This window comes from Artibeus jamaicensis, unplaced genomic scaffold (assembly GCF_021234435.1).
Source record: "Artibeus jamaicensis isolate MK-2021 breed Jamaican fruit bat unplaced genomic scaffold, CSHL_Jam_final contig_233, whole genome shotgun sequence".
NCBI classification, from domain to species: domain Eukaryota; kingdom Metazoa; phylum Chordata; class Mammalia; order Chiroptera; family Phyllostomidae; genus Artibeus; species Artibeus jamaicensis.
This window is the reverse complement of record NW_026521486.1, coordinates 3,382,430-3,398,758: the sequence shown is the minus strand read 5'-3', so window position 1 is coordinate 3,398,758 and position 16,329 is coordinate 3,382,430. Positions and strand designations below refer to the sequence as shown.

At 58.5% G+C, this 16,329-nt stretch overlaps 1 protein-coding gene across 3 annotated transcripts in view; it reads right to left on the bottom strand.

Annotated features, from left to right (window-relative positions):
* The window catches only part of EFCAB6 (EF-hand calcium binding domain 6), a 156,124-nt gene that overhangs the window by 10,714 nt on the left and 129,081 nt on the right, over window positions 1–16,329 (bottom strand). For all 3 annotated transcript variants that reach the window (XM_053662262.1, XM_053662261.1, XM_053662263.1), the window contains one exon: window positions 2,346–2,573. In XM_053662262.1, coding sequence (XP_053518237.1) covers window positions 2,346–2,573 — 228 coding nt within the window. The remainder of the gene's footprint in view (window positions 1–2,345; window positions 2,574–16,329) is intronic.

The window sequence follows — 16,329 nt, the reverse complement described above, 5'->3', positions numbered from 1 at the left end:
CCCTGGGAGCCCTGTATTCATGGCTTCCACAGGGCAGTCTCTAGGCCCTTCGAGAGCGGTTTAAGGCCACTACAGCTCGTGGTTAGTCACAGTGCCTGAGCAGCAGTCCATACGAACATTTCAGGGGACAATGCAAATCAAACCCCGTCCACCCTGGTCCGGGGACAGCCTGGCGGGACTCTCCCCTCCTCCTGCAGGCACCCTGGGTTCGGCCCACTCCCCCAACACCCCACCCCCGCCCACGCCAGGCGGGTTTGCCTGCATGATTTGTTTTGCCCTGAGCACAAACAGTGCCTTCTCCTGAGAGGAGAAAGGAGGCATCCGGAAAGCTAGAGACAGGTCTGTGGCCTTGCGTTGGCACAGATGCGGGACAGTGACCCAGGGCGCCCTGAATGAGCCACTTCTGATGACTTCAGAGCTTTCTGGGAGGTGAGAAGAATGGTCACTTGCTTGCAATTGGCTTCTCATTGCCCCTAAGGTGCAGTGGGGCCCTGGTCTCCAGCACATGCTTCACCCCCGGAAAAGGGAGGGGCTGTCCCTGCCCTTCCCACACACCTGGCTTTGGCCAGAAACCCAAGCTGCTCTGGGCTCCACTGGGAGTTCTCTAACGCAAATGGAAAGGGTCCGGGCCCGGCTGTATTAGAAGTTCTGGAAATGACGTTATGAGGAGGGAGGGGGGAGGGAGCACATGCCAGGCCCTGAGAGGGGGAAAGGGTTGGCTTAGGACAACATCCCAACCCCGGGCCACCCAACCCAGAGGGCTGCGGGCTCAGTGACCCAGGCGAGGAGAAGCGGAGGGGTGCAGGGGCCCCGGCTTCCTGCTTTCCAGCCTGTGCCCAGCAGCCTCCTCCCCAAATACAGCACCAGTTCTGCTAATTGCCGCCTGACTGGAGCCATCAGACTGGCGCTCTCGGTGCTGCCGCCTGCCTCGGAGATGCGTCTGCGTATTTTTGGAAAGCAGACTTTAAAAATAAGTCCTTGATGTTGCTGGGGGGCGGGGCTTGATGTGCTGGGGATGGAAAGCTTTCTTAGAGGACAATTAACATCAGAATTTTCTGTCCTGAACGCCAGATATGAAAGAACGTCATTAATTTATATCTATAATTAGAGTAAAATTTCACTCATTTAGAGTAAATGGAAAACCTTTATTAGGGAGACCTTTATTAGTCGGCCCCATAGAATAATAAACGTGACTGTATTAATTTTACAGGCTTCCATCCATTTATAGCCACGCAGAAGTGTTCCATGCTCTAAGGAACAGAATCCCTCGGGAACGGCATTTTATTTAGCCAGAGTGATCGTAATGCCTGAGAAAGGTGATGCTTAAGGAAAGGGAAGTCTGATGCTCATCTTACTAGTGTGTTTAAGGATTTCATTTTCTTTGGGAGGTGAGTCCTCAGGCCCCGCCCCATGAACACTTGCACCCAATGAGAGCTGAGCTTGGAGGAACGTGACCTTTCCCCAGGGGGTGGGGGAGGAGCTCCAAGCTGGGCCTGAGCAGAGCCTGGAGGAGGGAGGGGCGGAGCTGCTCTCTGAGTATTGGGATTTCATTTCGCCATCTGCATTACCCTCTGCCGACAGAGCATGGGTAGGTCTGAGAACCAGAGAGTGCCACGGCAGGGCGTTCTCTGGGGTGAAGGGAACTTCTCTCTGGTGATTGGTCACTGGTGCTGGACTCGCGGGGGTGGGATGGGGCATGAGGACCCTGCAGACCCTGTCTACTCATGCGGACTGCAGGGCACAGGTCGTTCCTGTTGGTGCCCACAACCTTGGCTCTCCGATGGGCTCAAGACAAGTTGTGATTGCGTGGCTGTTTGGCTATTTCTCATGGTTAGGAGGGGAGTGCCACTCTCTCACCTAGGGACAGTGGAGACAGCTGGGGCGGGCATGTCACCAGCGTGCCAGGGACAGTAGCTCCGGAGCAGTGGAAAGCCCCAGCAGCAGGACCGGGGGTGGGAGCTGGGGAGGGGCGGGGCCCCGTGCAGGCTCCCCATCCCGCTTCGGGGGGCAGGCCTGGCCTCTGAGGACCACAGATGTCCAGGGCTGCTCCGGGGAAGGGGGAGGAGGACAGGAGCGGCTGGAGCCAAATTTGATTTGACTTTAAAAATAAAACTGGTATTTTTTGCACCCTGATTGAAATGATGCAATTCATACCTTTTACACAAACAGGAGGCCCCTGGGACTCTTTGGGGAAAATTGGAAACAAAACAACCTCCCTTCCCCCTTAAAAGGACACCCTCCAAGTATTTTTAAAATCACGGGCTGTCTTAAACTCCTTCCCTGTGGGGAAGGCCAGCTGACACTCCCACGGCCGTGCTTAGGGTGCGAACCAGCCTCACTCTTACTTGTTCATCCGTCAGGATTTGGACGTGGCGAGTACAGATGGCCCTGAACTCGTCCTTGGACACGGTGCTCCCTTTCAAGGTGTCGAAGTTTTCAAAGTCCTGGGCAATGGCGTGGTAATGGGCAGTCACTGCTTTGTGCAGCCGGGCTAGGGTCTCTGGGCTCGCCATTTCCTTGGGAGACCTGGGCAGTGGGCTTCTGGGCATTTTCTCAGCCCACTCAGCAGCAGTCTGGGCAAAGAGAGCGGAAAATGGGTCTATTGAGTAAATGACAGATCGCCACTGGGCTCTGGGCCTCACCCATAGCAGGTCCTGGCTTGGGGAGGATGACGAGCCTGCGGACAAGCGTGGTCCTGCCACAGGTCTGAGCAGCGTCTGAACGTGGGCTGGAGTGCAGCTGCCGTAAAGCAGGAGCAGGAGCGAGTCCCACCGGCAGGGCCAGGGGCCGGCCAGGCCCCAGGGGTGAGCCCTCTACCCCCACCCATGCACTCATTCGGCCTGTCCTCTGGTTCATTTAACACACACACAGTAAGCACTTGCTCTGAGTGGTAAGGGACTCAGCAGGGACACACCTGGGACTGCGCTCATTTCTGGACACCAGGGAGCAACTCACAGCAGCTAGAACAGGAGGCCGGGTGGGTGGCTGCCACCATGCAGTGCTGGGCCCCAGCCTTGGCTGAGTGCACCCTTAGTCTGAAACTTTTCCCACCCCGCAGGGATTAAATCCGGGTGAGTGCGGGGCCAGCATTCACCTCTCCTGGGCCATGAACGCCAGGGTGTGAGGCGGGGCCTTCAGGGCCTCTGACGCTGTCCATGGTGCTGGGGAGCCAGCATCTATGGTGCCGTCTGCCCAGGGGCGCTGGGGAGAGCAGGCGCCATGACGGAGTCAGGCTCAGGAGACTGAAGCTCTGAGTCCTCAGCCTCCTGCAAGGAGACAGAGGCTGGGGGCTTGGGCAGGGCTGGGGCACAGCCCTGGCACCCACCCACATACAGCGCAGACCTGTGGTTGCTGCACCAACAGATGGGCCCCTTGAGGGAAGGTGGTGCTGGGCAGGGGGCTGGGCTGGGAGGGGAGGCTGGGCTCCGTGAGGACCCAGGGTTGACAGTGCACGACAGCTGACCCGGCCCCTGGGTGTGTTCCGAGATGGGCTGGGCTCCCCCACAGGGCTGGCCATGGCACCAGCCCTCACAGGGCTCCGGCACCGTGCCAAGACCTTGACTGCACCACCACCTCTAACCGCGCAGCTACTGTGGAACCTCTGCCAGGAGGCACTTCCCGAGGCCCCGAGGCAAGCTGAGTGTCACATCAGCCCCTCCAGGACAGAGCACGCCACTGCTTCAGGGGAGTGTAGTGAGCACAGCGGGGCCATCCTCACAGATGTGCTCACACTGGCTTCCACGCACACCACAGCCCACCACACCCTGCACCACCCAAGGGTCACGGAAGCTTTGAAATATGTCCACTTGGGGCCATTTGCAAGGTGGAGAAATGCCTTTCTTTTTGATTCTAGGAACTAAGAGTGATGTCACCGATGCATCTGACGCAGTTTCAAACAGCTTACAGTGCCCCCCCACAGCTGCGCACACGGGCACATCCCTCAGCACCCCGAGGATGCAGCCATTCGGACCACAGAGGGGCCGCTTCCGGGCGCAGAGTCCCGCCCCAGGTCCCTCCTTACACTGGTCCGGTGGACAGAACTGGGCAGAACATGGGAGGAGGAGTCCAGCACGGGAGGGGGGTTCCTGAGCCTGAGTCTCACCGGAGGTGTGAGCCCACACCAACCCCTCCATCAGCACGCTCCCCTCTCTGGCCAGGAGCAGCAGCAGTGCACGCAGGCAGGAGATGAGTCAGGGGAGTGCTCTTGGAAAGTGGTAAAACATGAACCGGAAACCACGTTATTCTAACTGCAGATCTGGGAGACTTCCGAGTAGCATGGGCGAGCTTCGGGAGTGTGTCAGAAACTCCAGGGGAAATGGAATAGTTTTCTAGCAAGATAAGGATCTCTAAATTTAACTTAAGAACTACAAGAGGCCTGAACAGACAAGCAACAGAAAAAACTGATGAAGCTGTTGAAAGATCGGCCACCGAGCGCTGAAAAGCCCTCAAGCCCAGGTGACCTGAAGGGCCAGCCTCGTCTCTGAGAAAGAAACAAAAGGGCTACTTTTAAACTAGTCAAACCCTCCCAGAACACGGGGAGGGAGGTCCAGTGTCCCGACTCATTGTTGATTACCCTTGTACCTGCCGAGGTAAAGAAAACCATGTTTTCTGGAAGGGAACAACATAAACCAATCCAATGTAGAAACATTAATGTACAGACATTAAAAAAATTTAAAACATTAGAAATATTTAGCACCACATTAAAAAACAGCATACCAAGTCTAACCAGGGTTTATTCCAAGTGTAAGACTGCTCAAGAATGAGCAAATCCTTCAGCTCCTTCCACGAGCAAAGGTCATAGGTCAACGGATGGCAAAGAGGTACTTGTCAAAATCCAGCGGCCGCTCCTGGTACAAATGGGGTGGACCAGGGCAGAAAGGGTGGGCGACGGCATCCTTGGTGTGACACTCTCACGCCAGCGTGAGTGTGCGGCGCTGTCTGCAGGCGTGCAACGCGGGCGGTGTCTGAGAGCACCGGCGGCAGCACCCGGAGCAAGAGAGGTGTGCTCGCTGTCCGTTCTGCTGTGCAGAGGCCCAGAGGCTCCCGAGTGCGGAGCGCGACTCGCTGACGAAATACACGGTTTTAACAGAAACCGATGTCGATGGAAGATCAGAGTTATTCTCACTCGTGGGTCTGGGCCCACAACCAGAAGATCTCGGGACACTTAGGGAAATGGCTGGACTCAAGCTAAAGACACATCGGAAGGCAGCGCCGTTTTTTACAGTAATCACTAGCTAGAAATCATTGTGTGAAAAACTCCACGTTCTCACTGACGACGAGGCTGCTGAGGACCCTGGGATCAATTTCCCACGAAAGGCGAGGAGATGTGCGTGCTCTACTGGCGGTCAAGGCGACATGAGAGCAACCAGAGAGACAGGCTCTGTTCTTGGGTGTGACAGCCCCGTTTCAGGGGTCGGTCTTTCTCAAGTGGTGGGTAAGACCCTAACGAACATCGATGGGTGTTCGGAGGAACTTTTAGGCACCCTGACATTAAAGCAAACCAGGAACACCCCTGTGTGGGAACGGCCACGGCCACGGCACTTCTGGAAAAGGCTGGTGAGGAAGGGTCTGACCCAGCGGATGTCGGTCACGTTATCGGAGTGGCGCAGTGCGGTCAGTGAGTAGGCTGACCGGGCACCCGCTCTGACTGTTCACTGGGGAAAGAGGCGCCGCTGTGGCTGAGCCATCAGCTCACCGGGCCCGTCTGCTTCGAAAGCAGAAGAGAACAGTCAGGCGGCCTCAAAGGCAACCGGCGGCCGGACTGTCCGTCCTCAGCAAGATGGAGCGCCCGGGTGCGCAGAGGAAGAGTCTGTCTTTTCTCCAGGGCCAGCGAGGCAGGGCATCGTCTCCCTCCCCGAGGTCCCATCTCCGCACAGGGACTGCGCCCGTCTGGCAGCCTCGGCCGGGGTCACCTGTGACATTCCTTCCTGTCACCCACGTCCCAACCAGCCACGCATCCAGAAGGCTCTGCGTTCAGCACGGATCCAGAAGATGACCGGTCTGTCCTCGCCTGCTAGGCCAGGCCCCCACGTGTCTGGCACGGATTCCTGCAATGGCCTCTCCACTTCCGCCCTTAGTCCTTTCCTCTGGGGGTCATCGGTTTGGAGTTCACACGTGTGTGTGTGTGCGCACACAGGTGCCAGCACTGACCTCCAGGGCAGCGGTGTAAGCGAGGGCATGGGCGGGGGGTATAATTAGGGCTCCTAGCTGGGGGTCTTGCTTCCCTGAGGGTCAGGCTTCCTGAGGTCAGGGGTCAGGACAGTCTGGTCGTGAGGGATGCTTAGTAGATGCTGGCCTCAGAGCCACGCCCAACACAACCGAGACAGTCCTGGGTGCGAGTCTGGCCCCTGCCCACCATCTGTGTAGGGGTCATGGTAACACCCAAGTCGCAGTGGATCCCAGGACGCAGGGGGCGGGGAGCGTGACACACTCACAGAGGACGGACCTGCAAGGCAAGTCTGATCCCTGCACTGCGCCGTCCGCGAGCAGCCTGGGGCACTGCCGTGTGCCAGGCTCGCTGCAGCACAGTGGGCGGCAGAGGGAAGGCATGGTCCTCAGCGAAGCCGGCCCAGGCGGAGTCTGGGGACGAGGAGAGGAGGGCCAGTCTCCCAGGGGAGCAGAGGAAGTGCGGGTGCAAACCAACTGGGTATCACTGCCCTCCCTGAGTGAGCAGTGGGTGGAGGGATGGGTGGCCGTGCAGGGCGGGAGGCTGGGAAAGGCCTGGAGTCCGGGAGTGGACGGGGACGGGCGCCGGGGGAGCACTCGGACTGCCGGCAGACTGAGCACTCCTCTCCCTCCGCCTGCCTGGAGCGCAGCCAGAGGCCAGGCCTCCTGGAGCCGGGAGGGTGGAGGCGGAGGGGCGCCCTGCACGGCTGGACCACAGCCCTCAGGCGCTGCTTTTGCTGCCAGGGGAGACATCCTCCACTGTTTGCAAAAGCAGTTACGGCACATTTAGTGCAGAAAACACCCAGACACCAAGGGCGAAAAAGAAGCAAATCACCAATCGCCCCCACCCCAGCCCCAGTGGCACACCTGCCTTCACTGATGTGCACAGGGGTCGGACCACTGACCCAAAGGTCCCCAGGCCCCAAGGATGTGGCCCAGGGCTGCTCCTCAGCCCATGATCCCAGACACACCGGCCTCTGAGGGCGGAGCTCCTGGCCCTTCTGGGGACACTCAGGCTGGGACTGTCGGGTGCTGCCTTTCTGGTCCCATGCTCCCTGCTTTTAGCAGGGCCACTCACCACCGCCAGCCAGGCGGAGTGACTGGAGACGCCAGGGACACACCGGTGGCTCTCGGTCTGGCGTTTTGGCGTCCCTGGCACTTCTCACAGGATGGTCACACGAGAGTGGGGAAAGTGGTGCTTTTTCTGTAACTAGAAGAAATCTTTCTCCTAATCAGAAGGCACACGGGCTTCGGGTGCACATGCCACTCGCTGGCACTCGCTGGCACTACAAACAAGGCCCCTCAGGACAGCAGTTACAGCTGCCACCACATGAGAGAGGACGGCGGGGACAGCTGGGGCCCAGTGGCCGCCCACCCTCGGCCACGTCCACACTGGTGTTGGTGACAGGAAGCCTGGGACTGAGTCCTCAGTGCCCCCGGGTCTGTCAGCTGGGGGCACTCGCGGCTGTTCCGGTCACCTGAGGGTATGTTCACTGGTTTTACGGAGACAGGAAGGGAGAGAGGAGCACCGACGGGCTGCCTTCCACGTGTGCCCCGCCCGGGGATCGAACCTGAACGGGACATGCTCCGACCCACGGGGCCACCTGGCCAGGGTTGTCCTGGTCACTTTTTAAATGAAAAAAAGAAAAAACGTGGACGCTTATGCAGGATAGGTTAGCCCGATTAAAGGGTTTTGAAGGGGTCTTCTCATCTCAAGAGTGTTGTGGGGCCTCGTTCTACCAGACAGTGGTCCCTCCACACCTCGCAGAGAAACGCGGACCACCACTGCCAAGACGACTCCAGGTCCTCCTGACGACCGCGCCATAACGCCGGGAAACACACAAAGGAAGTGCTGTCCCCACACCTGGCACACACGGTCCTCAGTGCCAACCACTCGTGCCCCACTCTCACGGAGTGCTCCTCCGTCTGAAAAGCAGCCCGTGCCTCCCGGAGCAGAAGCAGGTCGTGGCTTTGCAGTGCACACCTGCAGCTCTGAGTCCCGCCACTGCAGAAATCCCCGGGTGGGGGCCAGCACAGAATTCGCCTGGAGAGCATGCCTTTGGCCCCAGCCCAGGGGCCTCCCGCAGCCTGGTGTCTGACACTGACTTTGACTGGACTAGCGCTCCTCCCGGTGCACACAGCTGCCCCGTGGTTCCCAGTCCTTGTCTCCACCCTCTCCGCCCCCAGGACCAAGGCTGCAGGGAGGGGCAGCGGTCAGCCACACTGTGCCTCTCCCTCGCCCGGCAGAGCGTGGGTGCGCTCTTGTTTCAACAGCCCTGCTACAGGACTGATCTGGAAAGAGCCTGCCGCCCTGCCCACGGGTGTGTGCAGACCCGTCCCTGGCAGACTCATCACCTCTGCTTGTTCCCTGAACAACCTGTCCAGATGAAGGGGAGGGAGTGGGGAAGGAGGGGGGAGGGCTGGCCGGCAGGCAGACAGGTGGAGGGGGGAAGGAGGTGGGCGCACACCTTGTTTTCTTGTGGTGCATGGCTTCCGAGGCCCGTTCCTTCACTCTCCCAGCACCTGTGACTAGGGGGTCCCCACCGCAGAGGCGGAGGGTGCCGCCCTGTCCCCTGCTTTGGATCGTTCACAGGACTTGCTCTGGCCCAGGGGAGTTATCAAGTGTGACAGGACAGCCCCGAGTTCCCAGTCAGCAGGAAGTGGAAGGGCGTGAGCTGCAAGGACGGGGAAGAGCAGATGGGCCAGTGTGGGTGGCAAGGGGATGCAGTGACCCCCCCCCCCCGCCGTGGGCACCCAAGGTGGCAGTTGCCTGCCTGGGAGCAAGAGGACAGACAGTTTGGTTCAGCAAGGCCTACTAGACATGGCCGGCCTACTAGACATGGCCAGCCTACTAGACATGGCCGGCGTGCAGATTCAGCTCTGTGAAGGTTAGAATCAGCTGACCTAGGGATGTGACGCGTCTGAGTGTCTACCTAGGAGACGACCGCATGGCTTTCCCACGGCTCCTGGGGGGGCGGGGAGAAAGTGCCACAGCAGGTAGCAAAAACTCCCAGTGAGAAATGCTCAGTAGAGTTCTTCCATTTCGTTTTAGAAAACAGTATAATTACTTTTAAGAATTGAAAAATTGCTTCATTTGATCAAATATTTTGATTAGCAAAGGAATTAATTGTACTGTATCTTCATTTGTATTTACAGCGAATAAATGAAGGCTAAAAATAACAACAGCAGCAGAACTGCCTGTCAAAAAAAGATAAAACAATAAAACACCCAGATAGAAGTGAAGCGGGAGCTCCGAGGGCATGTGGACCGCTGGCCCCCCTACCCTCGCCGTGGGGGCAGGACCGGCTTTGGGGATTGGACAGCCCCCTGCACACGCCCAAGGGGGTCGAGTCTGGGAGAACGCCTGGGGTCTTAGTGATCGATGAGCCATCTCCACCCGGACCTGCGACCACTTCCTGGCTATGGGTTCTTCCTGGGCCACGAGTGACGGTGAACCCTAAGGTTCCAGAACGTCATTTGGAAAGGCCAGGTCAGCCCTGCTTCATGACTGAACCAAGGCTTGCTGAGCCCTGGTGCTGGTGACAGATGCGCGGACCCAGTACTGGTGGCTCCTGCATGCAGGTGCCGGGCTGGGGCGCCACACAAGTCTCTCTGACCCTCCCATGGCCCTTCGAGGGGTCTGTGGGTCTCCCTGTTTTTCAGACGAAGCACCTGGGGTTCACCTCACCCAGGGTCTCCAGGCACCTCCCCTGCAAGTCTGACTTCAAGTCCACACTCTTCCCACCCTATCATGATTCCAGCTGCCTACCCTGTGCCCAAGAATACCGGACAGAGCCTATTGAAAATAGCTATGTGGTAACTCACAAATACTGACTGAGGGCCTACTGTGCTAGGCACTGCCCGAGCTCTGGGGACAGAGCAGCGAAAGGCAGGGACCAGCCCCTGCCCTGGAGGAGCTGACACTTTGGGATGTCCACCCAGGCAAGCGAGGAGGGGACCCGCCCCAACAGCTCTGCCCCTCCGCCTGCCTCCCAGAGCCCTCCACCATGGGCCCACCCTCACTCCGCCTCCTCTCCCCATCACCTCCCCCATGCTCCAGCTGCACCCAGAGTGGGGCTTTCCCCAGCCTGGGCATCTGCACACGCCTGGGAAGCCCCACCTGCCCGTATCCAGATTCTGTGCAGACTCGTGAGAAAGCTGCCCGTGCCCCTCTCTCTGCCCCGGCCCTGCAGAGCGAGGTCCTCCCCTCCCCTCCCCCTCTGGATCTCCAAGCTCACCTCTGCCACACAGCCGGACGTCACAAAGAATTTAGCTGGGCACCTTCGTCAACATCTCATTCGCAAATTCTCAGTAGCATGAAATTGCCATAAAATGCAGGGAAGTACAAGGGAAACAGTTCGGCCACCCCCTCAAGCCTTTAATGACTCCACAAGCTCAGGGCAGAAGTCATTTATGAAACTGTTAAAGTGAGTTCTTTCGCCTAAATAAATCCCACACCGTGTAGTCGCATCGTCAGTAAACCTTGGACATCAGACAGGCACTTGCTGAAGTGGGACAGGCAGAAGCAGTAAGGAGCGCCAGCGTCTGGCGTTTGCTGCATCTGGTACTAAGCGGGACTCCCTCCGTGAGTGACTCGGGACAGACACAGGCCGGTCCCCACCTGGCAGGGAGGGAGTGCCGGGCAGAGTCTAACCCCAGCCCCAGCGCTTCCCGGGTGCCGGGACAGGTGCCCTGGCCCCTCCGCACTCTGGTGTTCTCATCCGCAGAACACGGATGACGACACCACGCACGCTCATGGGGCCTTTAGGAGGGTCTGCTGACTCAATGCACGCAAAGCACTTAGAACTCGCCCGGCTCACAGTAGGAGTGCGAAGCACAGCGGCCACCACTGGCAGGCTGGGGTCCGACTGGGAGGACAAGGTGGCGGACAAGGTGGCAGACGCAGTCGCCAGACAATCCTTCCTCCTCCTCATCTCTCAGCCTGGGCTCCACGAGCGGTCCCAGTCGTGTCTGCTGGAGGGGTCCCCACCACAGGGGGCCTGCGTGTGCTTGCCTGTGCCCCACCGCCCAGACCACTGGCTGGCATGCGTTCCCATTCTGGGGCGCTGAAGGTGGGAGTTGAGATGCTTCCAGTGAAACAAGGCACCAAAGCCAGTGCCGGTCAGGCGCACAGGTGTGCGATGATAAGCAAGGTGCCGGTGCTGGCTGCGTTTCGGGTTTTCTCTGCAGGTCTTCTTTGGGGCTACGACTTCTTGGGTTGGCTCCTGGCTTCCTGATGCGGTCAGGACCTCAGGCACCAGTGGTATGGCTCAGGTCTGTGCTTACTTGGTTCAAAAATTGCGATTCAATTAGATCATAAATGAGACCGTCGTGGATCTAGAGGAACTGTATGGATGGGGCCCGGCTGGCCTGGGTAGGCCACAGTCCCTTGAGCTAGGACAGGCAGACAGCATTGCTCTGAGGGTGCAAATCGAGAGTCCGCCAGACCAGACGCCACGGGAGGGACTGACACGGGGCGGACTACGGAAGGAGCTGCGTGGAGTTCCTTGGAGCAGCTCCGCGAGGCCAGCCGAGGGGCCTGCCACAGTGGGACGCAGGAGGCCAGGACTCCGACCCTCCCCTACCGGGGCAGGCGGCGTGCAGTCTGGAGGAAGTGCACGTATTCTAGTTTTACTTGGCTATGGTTCACATATTTTCACTCCACCAGAAATTCAGGCTGGCAGGTTTTGTCCCAGACCTCGCTGGATTCGTGATCACCTCTCACACTCCGCCTGGAGCAGCTGCGATTGAAAGAGGGTCTCTGGGTGGAGAAGGGGGCAAATGACTGCCTTCCACCTGGCATCGCCTGCTTCATGCTTCTGCAAAAGGCATCAGAAAGCAGGCCACGCCCCCTCGGGTGGCCGAGCCCCGCCTGCTTCTGGTAGAGTGCCACTTGGCAGCTCAGAGCAGCAGGCTCCCTGCCTCTCGACTGTCCACGATACCAGACCCAAGGGCGGCAGGAGGGGGGACTGTCAATCCTCTGCAGGAGGGGGCTCCAGATCCAGGTGGGCCCAGGATGCTCAGGCTGGGAGGCTCTAACCAGCTTGGATCTGACTAAGCATCATGTGGAGTGGTAGTCAAGTGGCTTCAGCAGGTTGACCCCCTCACTGCTCGTTCTGTGTCCTTTATCGCCCTGGCCAGCTTTCAGTAGACCACCTGTACGAGTGCACACTCCAGACGCCGCCAGGACCCCTGTGGATGCTGATGCTCAGGGGCAGCAGGCGCCCGTCAGGGCCAGAGTACCCATGCCCTCCACCGGCAGCACAGCCAGCTCACCCAACCCGGAGGGCCAGAGAGGGGAGGTGTGTGTGCACCAGGGCGGCCTGGTCCCACGGCCGCCGAACGCTGCCCTGCAGGCCTTCGGGGTAGTTGATGATAACCCTGTACCTTAGCCTACACACGGTGGGCCCAGTGGACCCTGCGTCCCAGCCTGTCACCGAGGCCGTCCCCACTGCCATGCCGTCTTAAGTTCTCCTGCACAACCTGCCACGTCCTCAACAGTTTCCAGGAGAACAGGTAGTGAAAGTTCCCTTGGCAAGGGAAAAGTGAGTAAAACTCAGGGGAGACATTTAAAAATCCTCGAAACCCTATCAAGGGGACTCAGCCTTTCTTGCCATTGGGAACAAGAGTAAGTAACGGTAAGGACATAGCCTAACAATTTACTTAGCTCGTTCCCAATAATCCAGGGCCTCCTCCCGGAAAGGAGACCTGCCCTTTCTTAGTCACTGAACTCCCGCGGACACCGGTACGTTTACAGCGGACGAAGGAGCGACGGATCGAGGCAATGTTGTCAGCGGCAGTGAGTCTAAACGCAAGGCCCGCGAAGGGCTAGGACGTTTTGGCGGGCTCGCAGCCCCCTCCCCGGTGGAAGGCCCCACTCTTACGTTCCCTCCTGGAGAACAGGCCTCTGGTGGCGGCGGCTTCACGTCTCAGGAGTGGCTGGAAAGCCCATCTGTCCCAGACGCAGAGCAAGGAGAGCCCCCATTGGCTCTCTGCTGGCTAGACTGCGACCAGACAATGCTCTGCGGTGACACAGGGGTTTGTCACAGGTTCCATCATCTCCATGGTAATAAAGCAGGAAGAGTTGCTGCTATGGCGTCTGCTCTGTCTTCCCCTGATTCTGTGTCTGCTCTGAGTGTTATTTTCTTGTTCATGGAAGACACTGAAATTGCACTGTAAGGCTCGAAAGGAATGTTAAATGTTAGGGCCGGAATTAGATAAAAGTAGCCAAAAGGAACCCGAGGCAGGCTCCAGACTGTCTCAGCAAAGAAGATAGAAAGTACAAAAAGTACAAAGAGTGCTGGACAAGATAAACCCCCTTGTGCTTGACCTCGTCCTTGCAGAAACTTATCCATTGTTGCAAGCAGAGAACATAGCCGTGTATGTTCTCTCGGGATAGCCAATTGCTAACAGCTACGTCTGCTTCTGTATTCGCTTGCTTGCTCACCCCAATAAAAACCCCAGGCTGTAAGCACCGGGCGTGACTCTCATCTGCAGCCATTTTGGCACCGTGTCTCCGGAGACGCCCCGAGAGTTCGCCCCTGTGCAGGTAAAACTTTGAAACTTTGGCCAATAAAGTTCCATCTTAAACTGAAAGCTTCCGACATTTGCTCGCATTGGGGTATGTTACATTAAACAGGACGAGTTTCTGAAAACAAGGTGATACTCTGTATTTTCCACTTAGTGTTTTGAAGGTTAAAGGTTTTTCCCGAAGGAACAAGGAGGCACTTCTGAGGACGGAGATGCTGGCCCTCGCGTGTTCCCACCCGGTCTGTGGGAATCTCAGCGACAAAGGGCAGCCACTGTCCAGTGCGTGGGCCTTCTCTGCCTTTTCACCCCCCACCACACTGTGGCTTGGCACTTCAGGCTTCGTGCTGGGCGTGTTGGCTGCCAGGGGCGCGGGGCGCGTTCCTCACTCCCCACTGGAAAGACCAGAGTCACCTTCATCTTCAGTCATTTCGCACGCCCGTGGGCCGACTGGCCAGGTCCTCAAACCTGAGAGCAGTGTCCAGAATGACGGGGCCCAAGGACTGAGCCCATGTGGGGGGCGCTGGGCTGCCCTGCCGGAGGCCTGGGGACCGCAGCTGGAGAGGCACTGTTGGAACTCGGGGGCGCCTGGGGAGCCGGGAGTGACGACACCACGGCCCAGCCACGTGCTGGACCGGAAAACCACGTCGCGTCTGTTCTGCAAAGAGCTCAGGCCTCACGTGTGACAGGCAGACGCGGCCCACGATCCACTGAAGCTGCTGAGGACAGACCGAGCGCTGTGCCTGCCACGAGAGGTGGTCGTGGGTGGCTGTGAGGTCCCCACGGGTGCTCTTCGAGGACTTCATCTCCCCAAGGAGTGGATCCGGCTTGGCGAGGGATTACTCAGGGGACAGCCTTTGCGAGGAGAGGCACCCACCACGTGAATTGTGTTTTGGTAATCTTTTAATTACTTGCTGCCCGCACGTCCCCAGAGAAAACGGAAGAACTGGAGTCACATTTAATGAGCTTGAGAATGATGCCTTTGCTTTTCCTGTTTTTCGTTACTTTACTCCCTTCCTGAAGAATGCCAGCCAGGCTGACCCGGTGTCCTTCCCGCTCTAGCCACCTTGCAGGGAGCCACCCCGCATCCCTGTTCATGAGTCCCCACCAGTCCACTTCTGCTCAGAGAAAGGGGACCTGAGCTCTGGAGTAAGGGGCGCAGGACCCCTGCAGCCTGTCTGGCTCCCACCAGCAGATAAACGGGATAACAAAGACCCCCACACAGTCTGAGATGCCCAGGGCCTCACCCCTGCCCCTTCTGTCGTCCTTTCAGCCCAGAAGCCCTGTGCTTAACTTGACCTGCTGGTAAACGCACCCTGGTTGGAGCTCCGGCTTCTCAGCAAGGCCTTCCCACCCCCAGGCCAACCCCAGTGCCCAGGCTGGTACCAGGTAATCCCACCACCCAGAAAGGCGGGAGGAGGCCGTGCAGGGGTCCCTAGGCAGGTTCTGCTGTGTGCCCTGGTCCCGGGATCCAGCCCCATGCAGACTGCCATGTTTGCTTCCACTGCAGGGAGCCCCGAGCCTCCTGGCAGGAATGTTTAGCAAAGTGCCTCCGGAGGTGCTCAGAAAAATATGAGCCAAAGACAAACCGAGATGTAATGCCATCTACACATGCACGGATTTAAACTGCGCAGCACAACAACGCCGCTTGTCTAGGAATCGCCACCAAACGACCAAGGTGAACACGATCAGCCCCCAGAGGAGGAGCATGCTGTGCAGGGGACCGGAGCGGGGTGGGGGGCAGGCTCCTTGGGTTCACAAATCAGCTCTCCCACACCTCATCAGGGTGGCTGTGGATGGTGACTCATGTCCCTCATCTATAGAGCGGGACGTCACTAGCCCATGCTTGCAGTGACGGCACGAGAATGACACCAGTTCACGCGTGTAGAGGCCAAGGAGCTGGCCTGGCTCTTGGAGAGGGTTTCCCTGGGCCTGCTGCCGCTCTGTCACTTACGACGAGGGCCCTTGGTCCTGGAAAGCCTTCCTGCCATTTGCTCCAGTGACGTCATTCCCAAGAGTTTATCCTAGTAAGCGGGCGAGGACCGACAAGTGTGGCTGTTCGCCACACGGGAAGGTGCACAGGGGGGACGACCCAAGCACCCAGCTCCGGGGGGACAGACAGACACATCTTGGTAAAGACAGCTGTGATTTAGTGACGCCGTTACTTTTGGATGTTTCACGTGTGGGCAGGGACATGGCACCTGTGTGTCCGTCCTCAGCACTGAATGGGGGTCAAAGACATCTGCTGGTTAAACCTACATGGTAATGATTTCTAATGATGTTGGCCCGCTTATGTTTAGAAATCAAGAAGCAAGCTAAGAATATATGGCTTGTGCAGCTGGAGGAGCAAGAGGTCCTGGTAAGGAACAGAGCCCTATGGTTAGCTGCCCTCCCTCCTCCAGGAAGCCCTCCCTGACCAAACCCCAGGGACCTGCTGGGTACACGGCTGTTTGAGCCCACCGTCTCCACATTCCGACCCACGACTGGCTGATCCTGGCCCAGGGCCCAGCACGCCGTGGGCCCTCCACAGATGCCTCCCGAGTGGGCCCCAATTCCTTCCCTGCCACCCACGGCCTAGCACATGGGGGCCTCGCTCCTCTGGACACCAGGTCATCTTCGGGACCTGAGGGCCTGGCA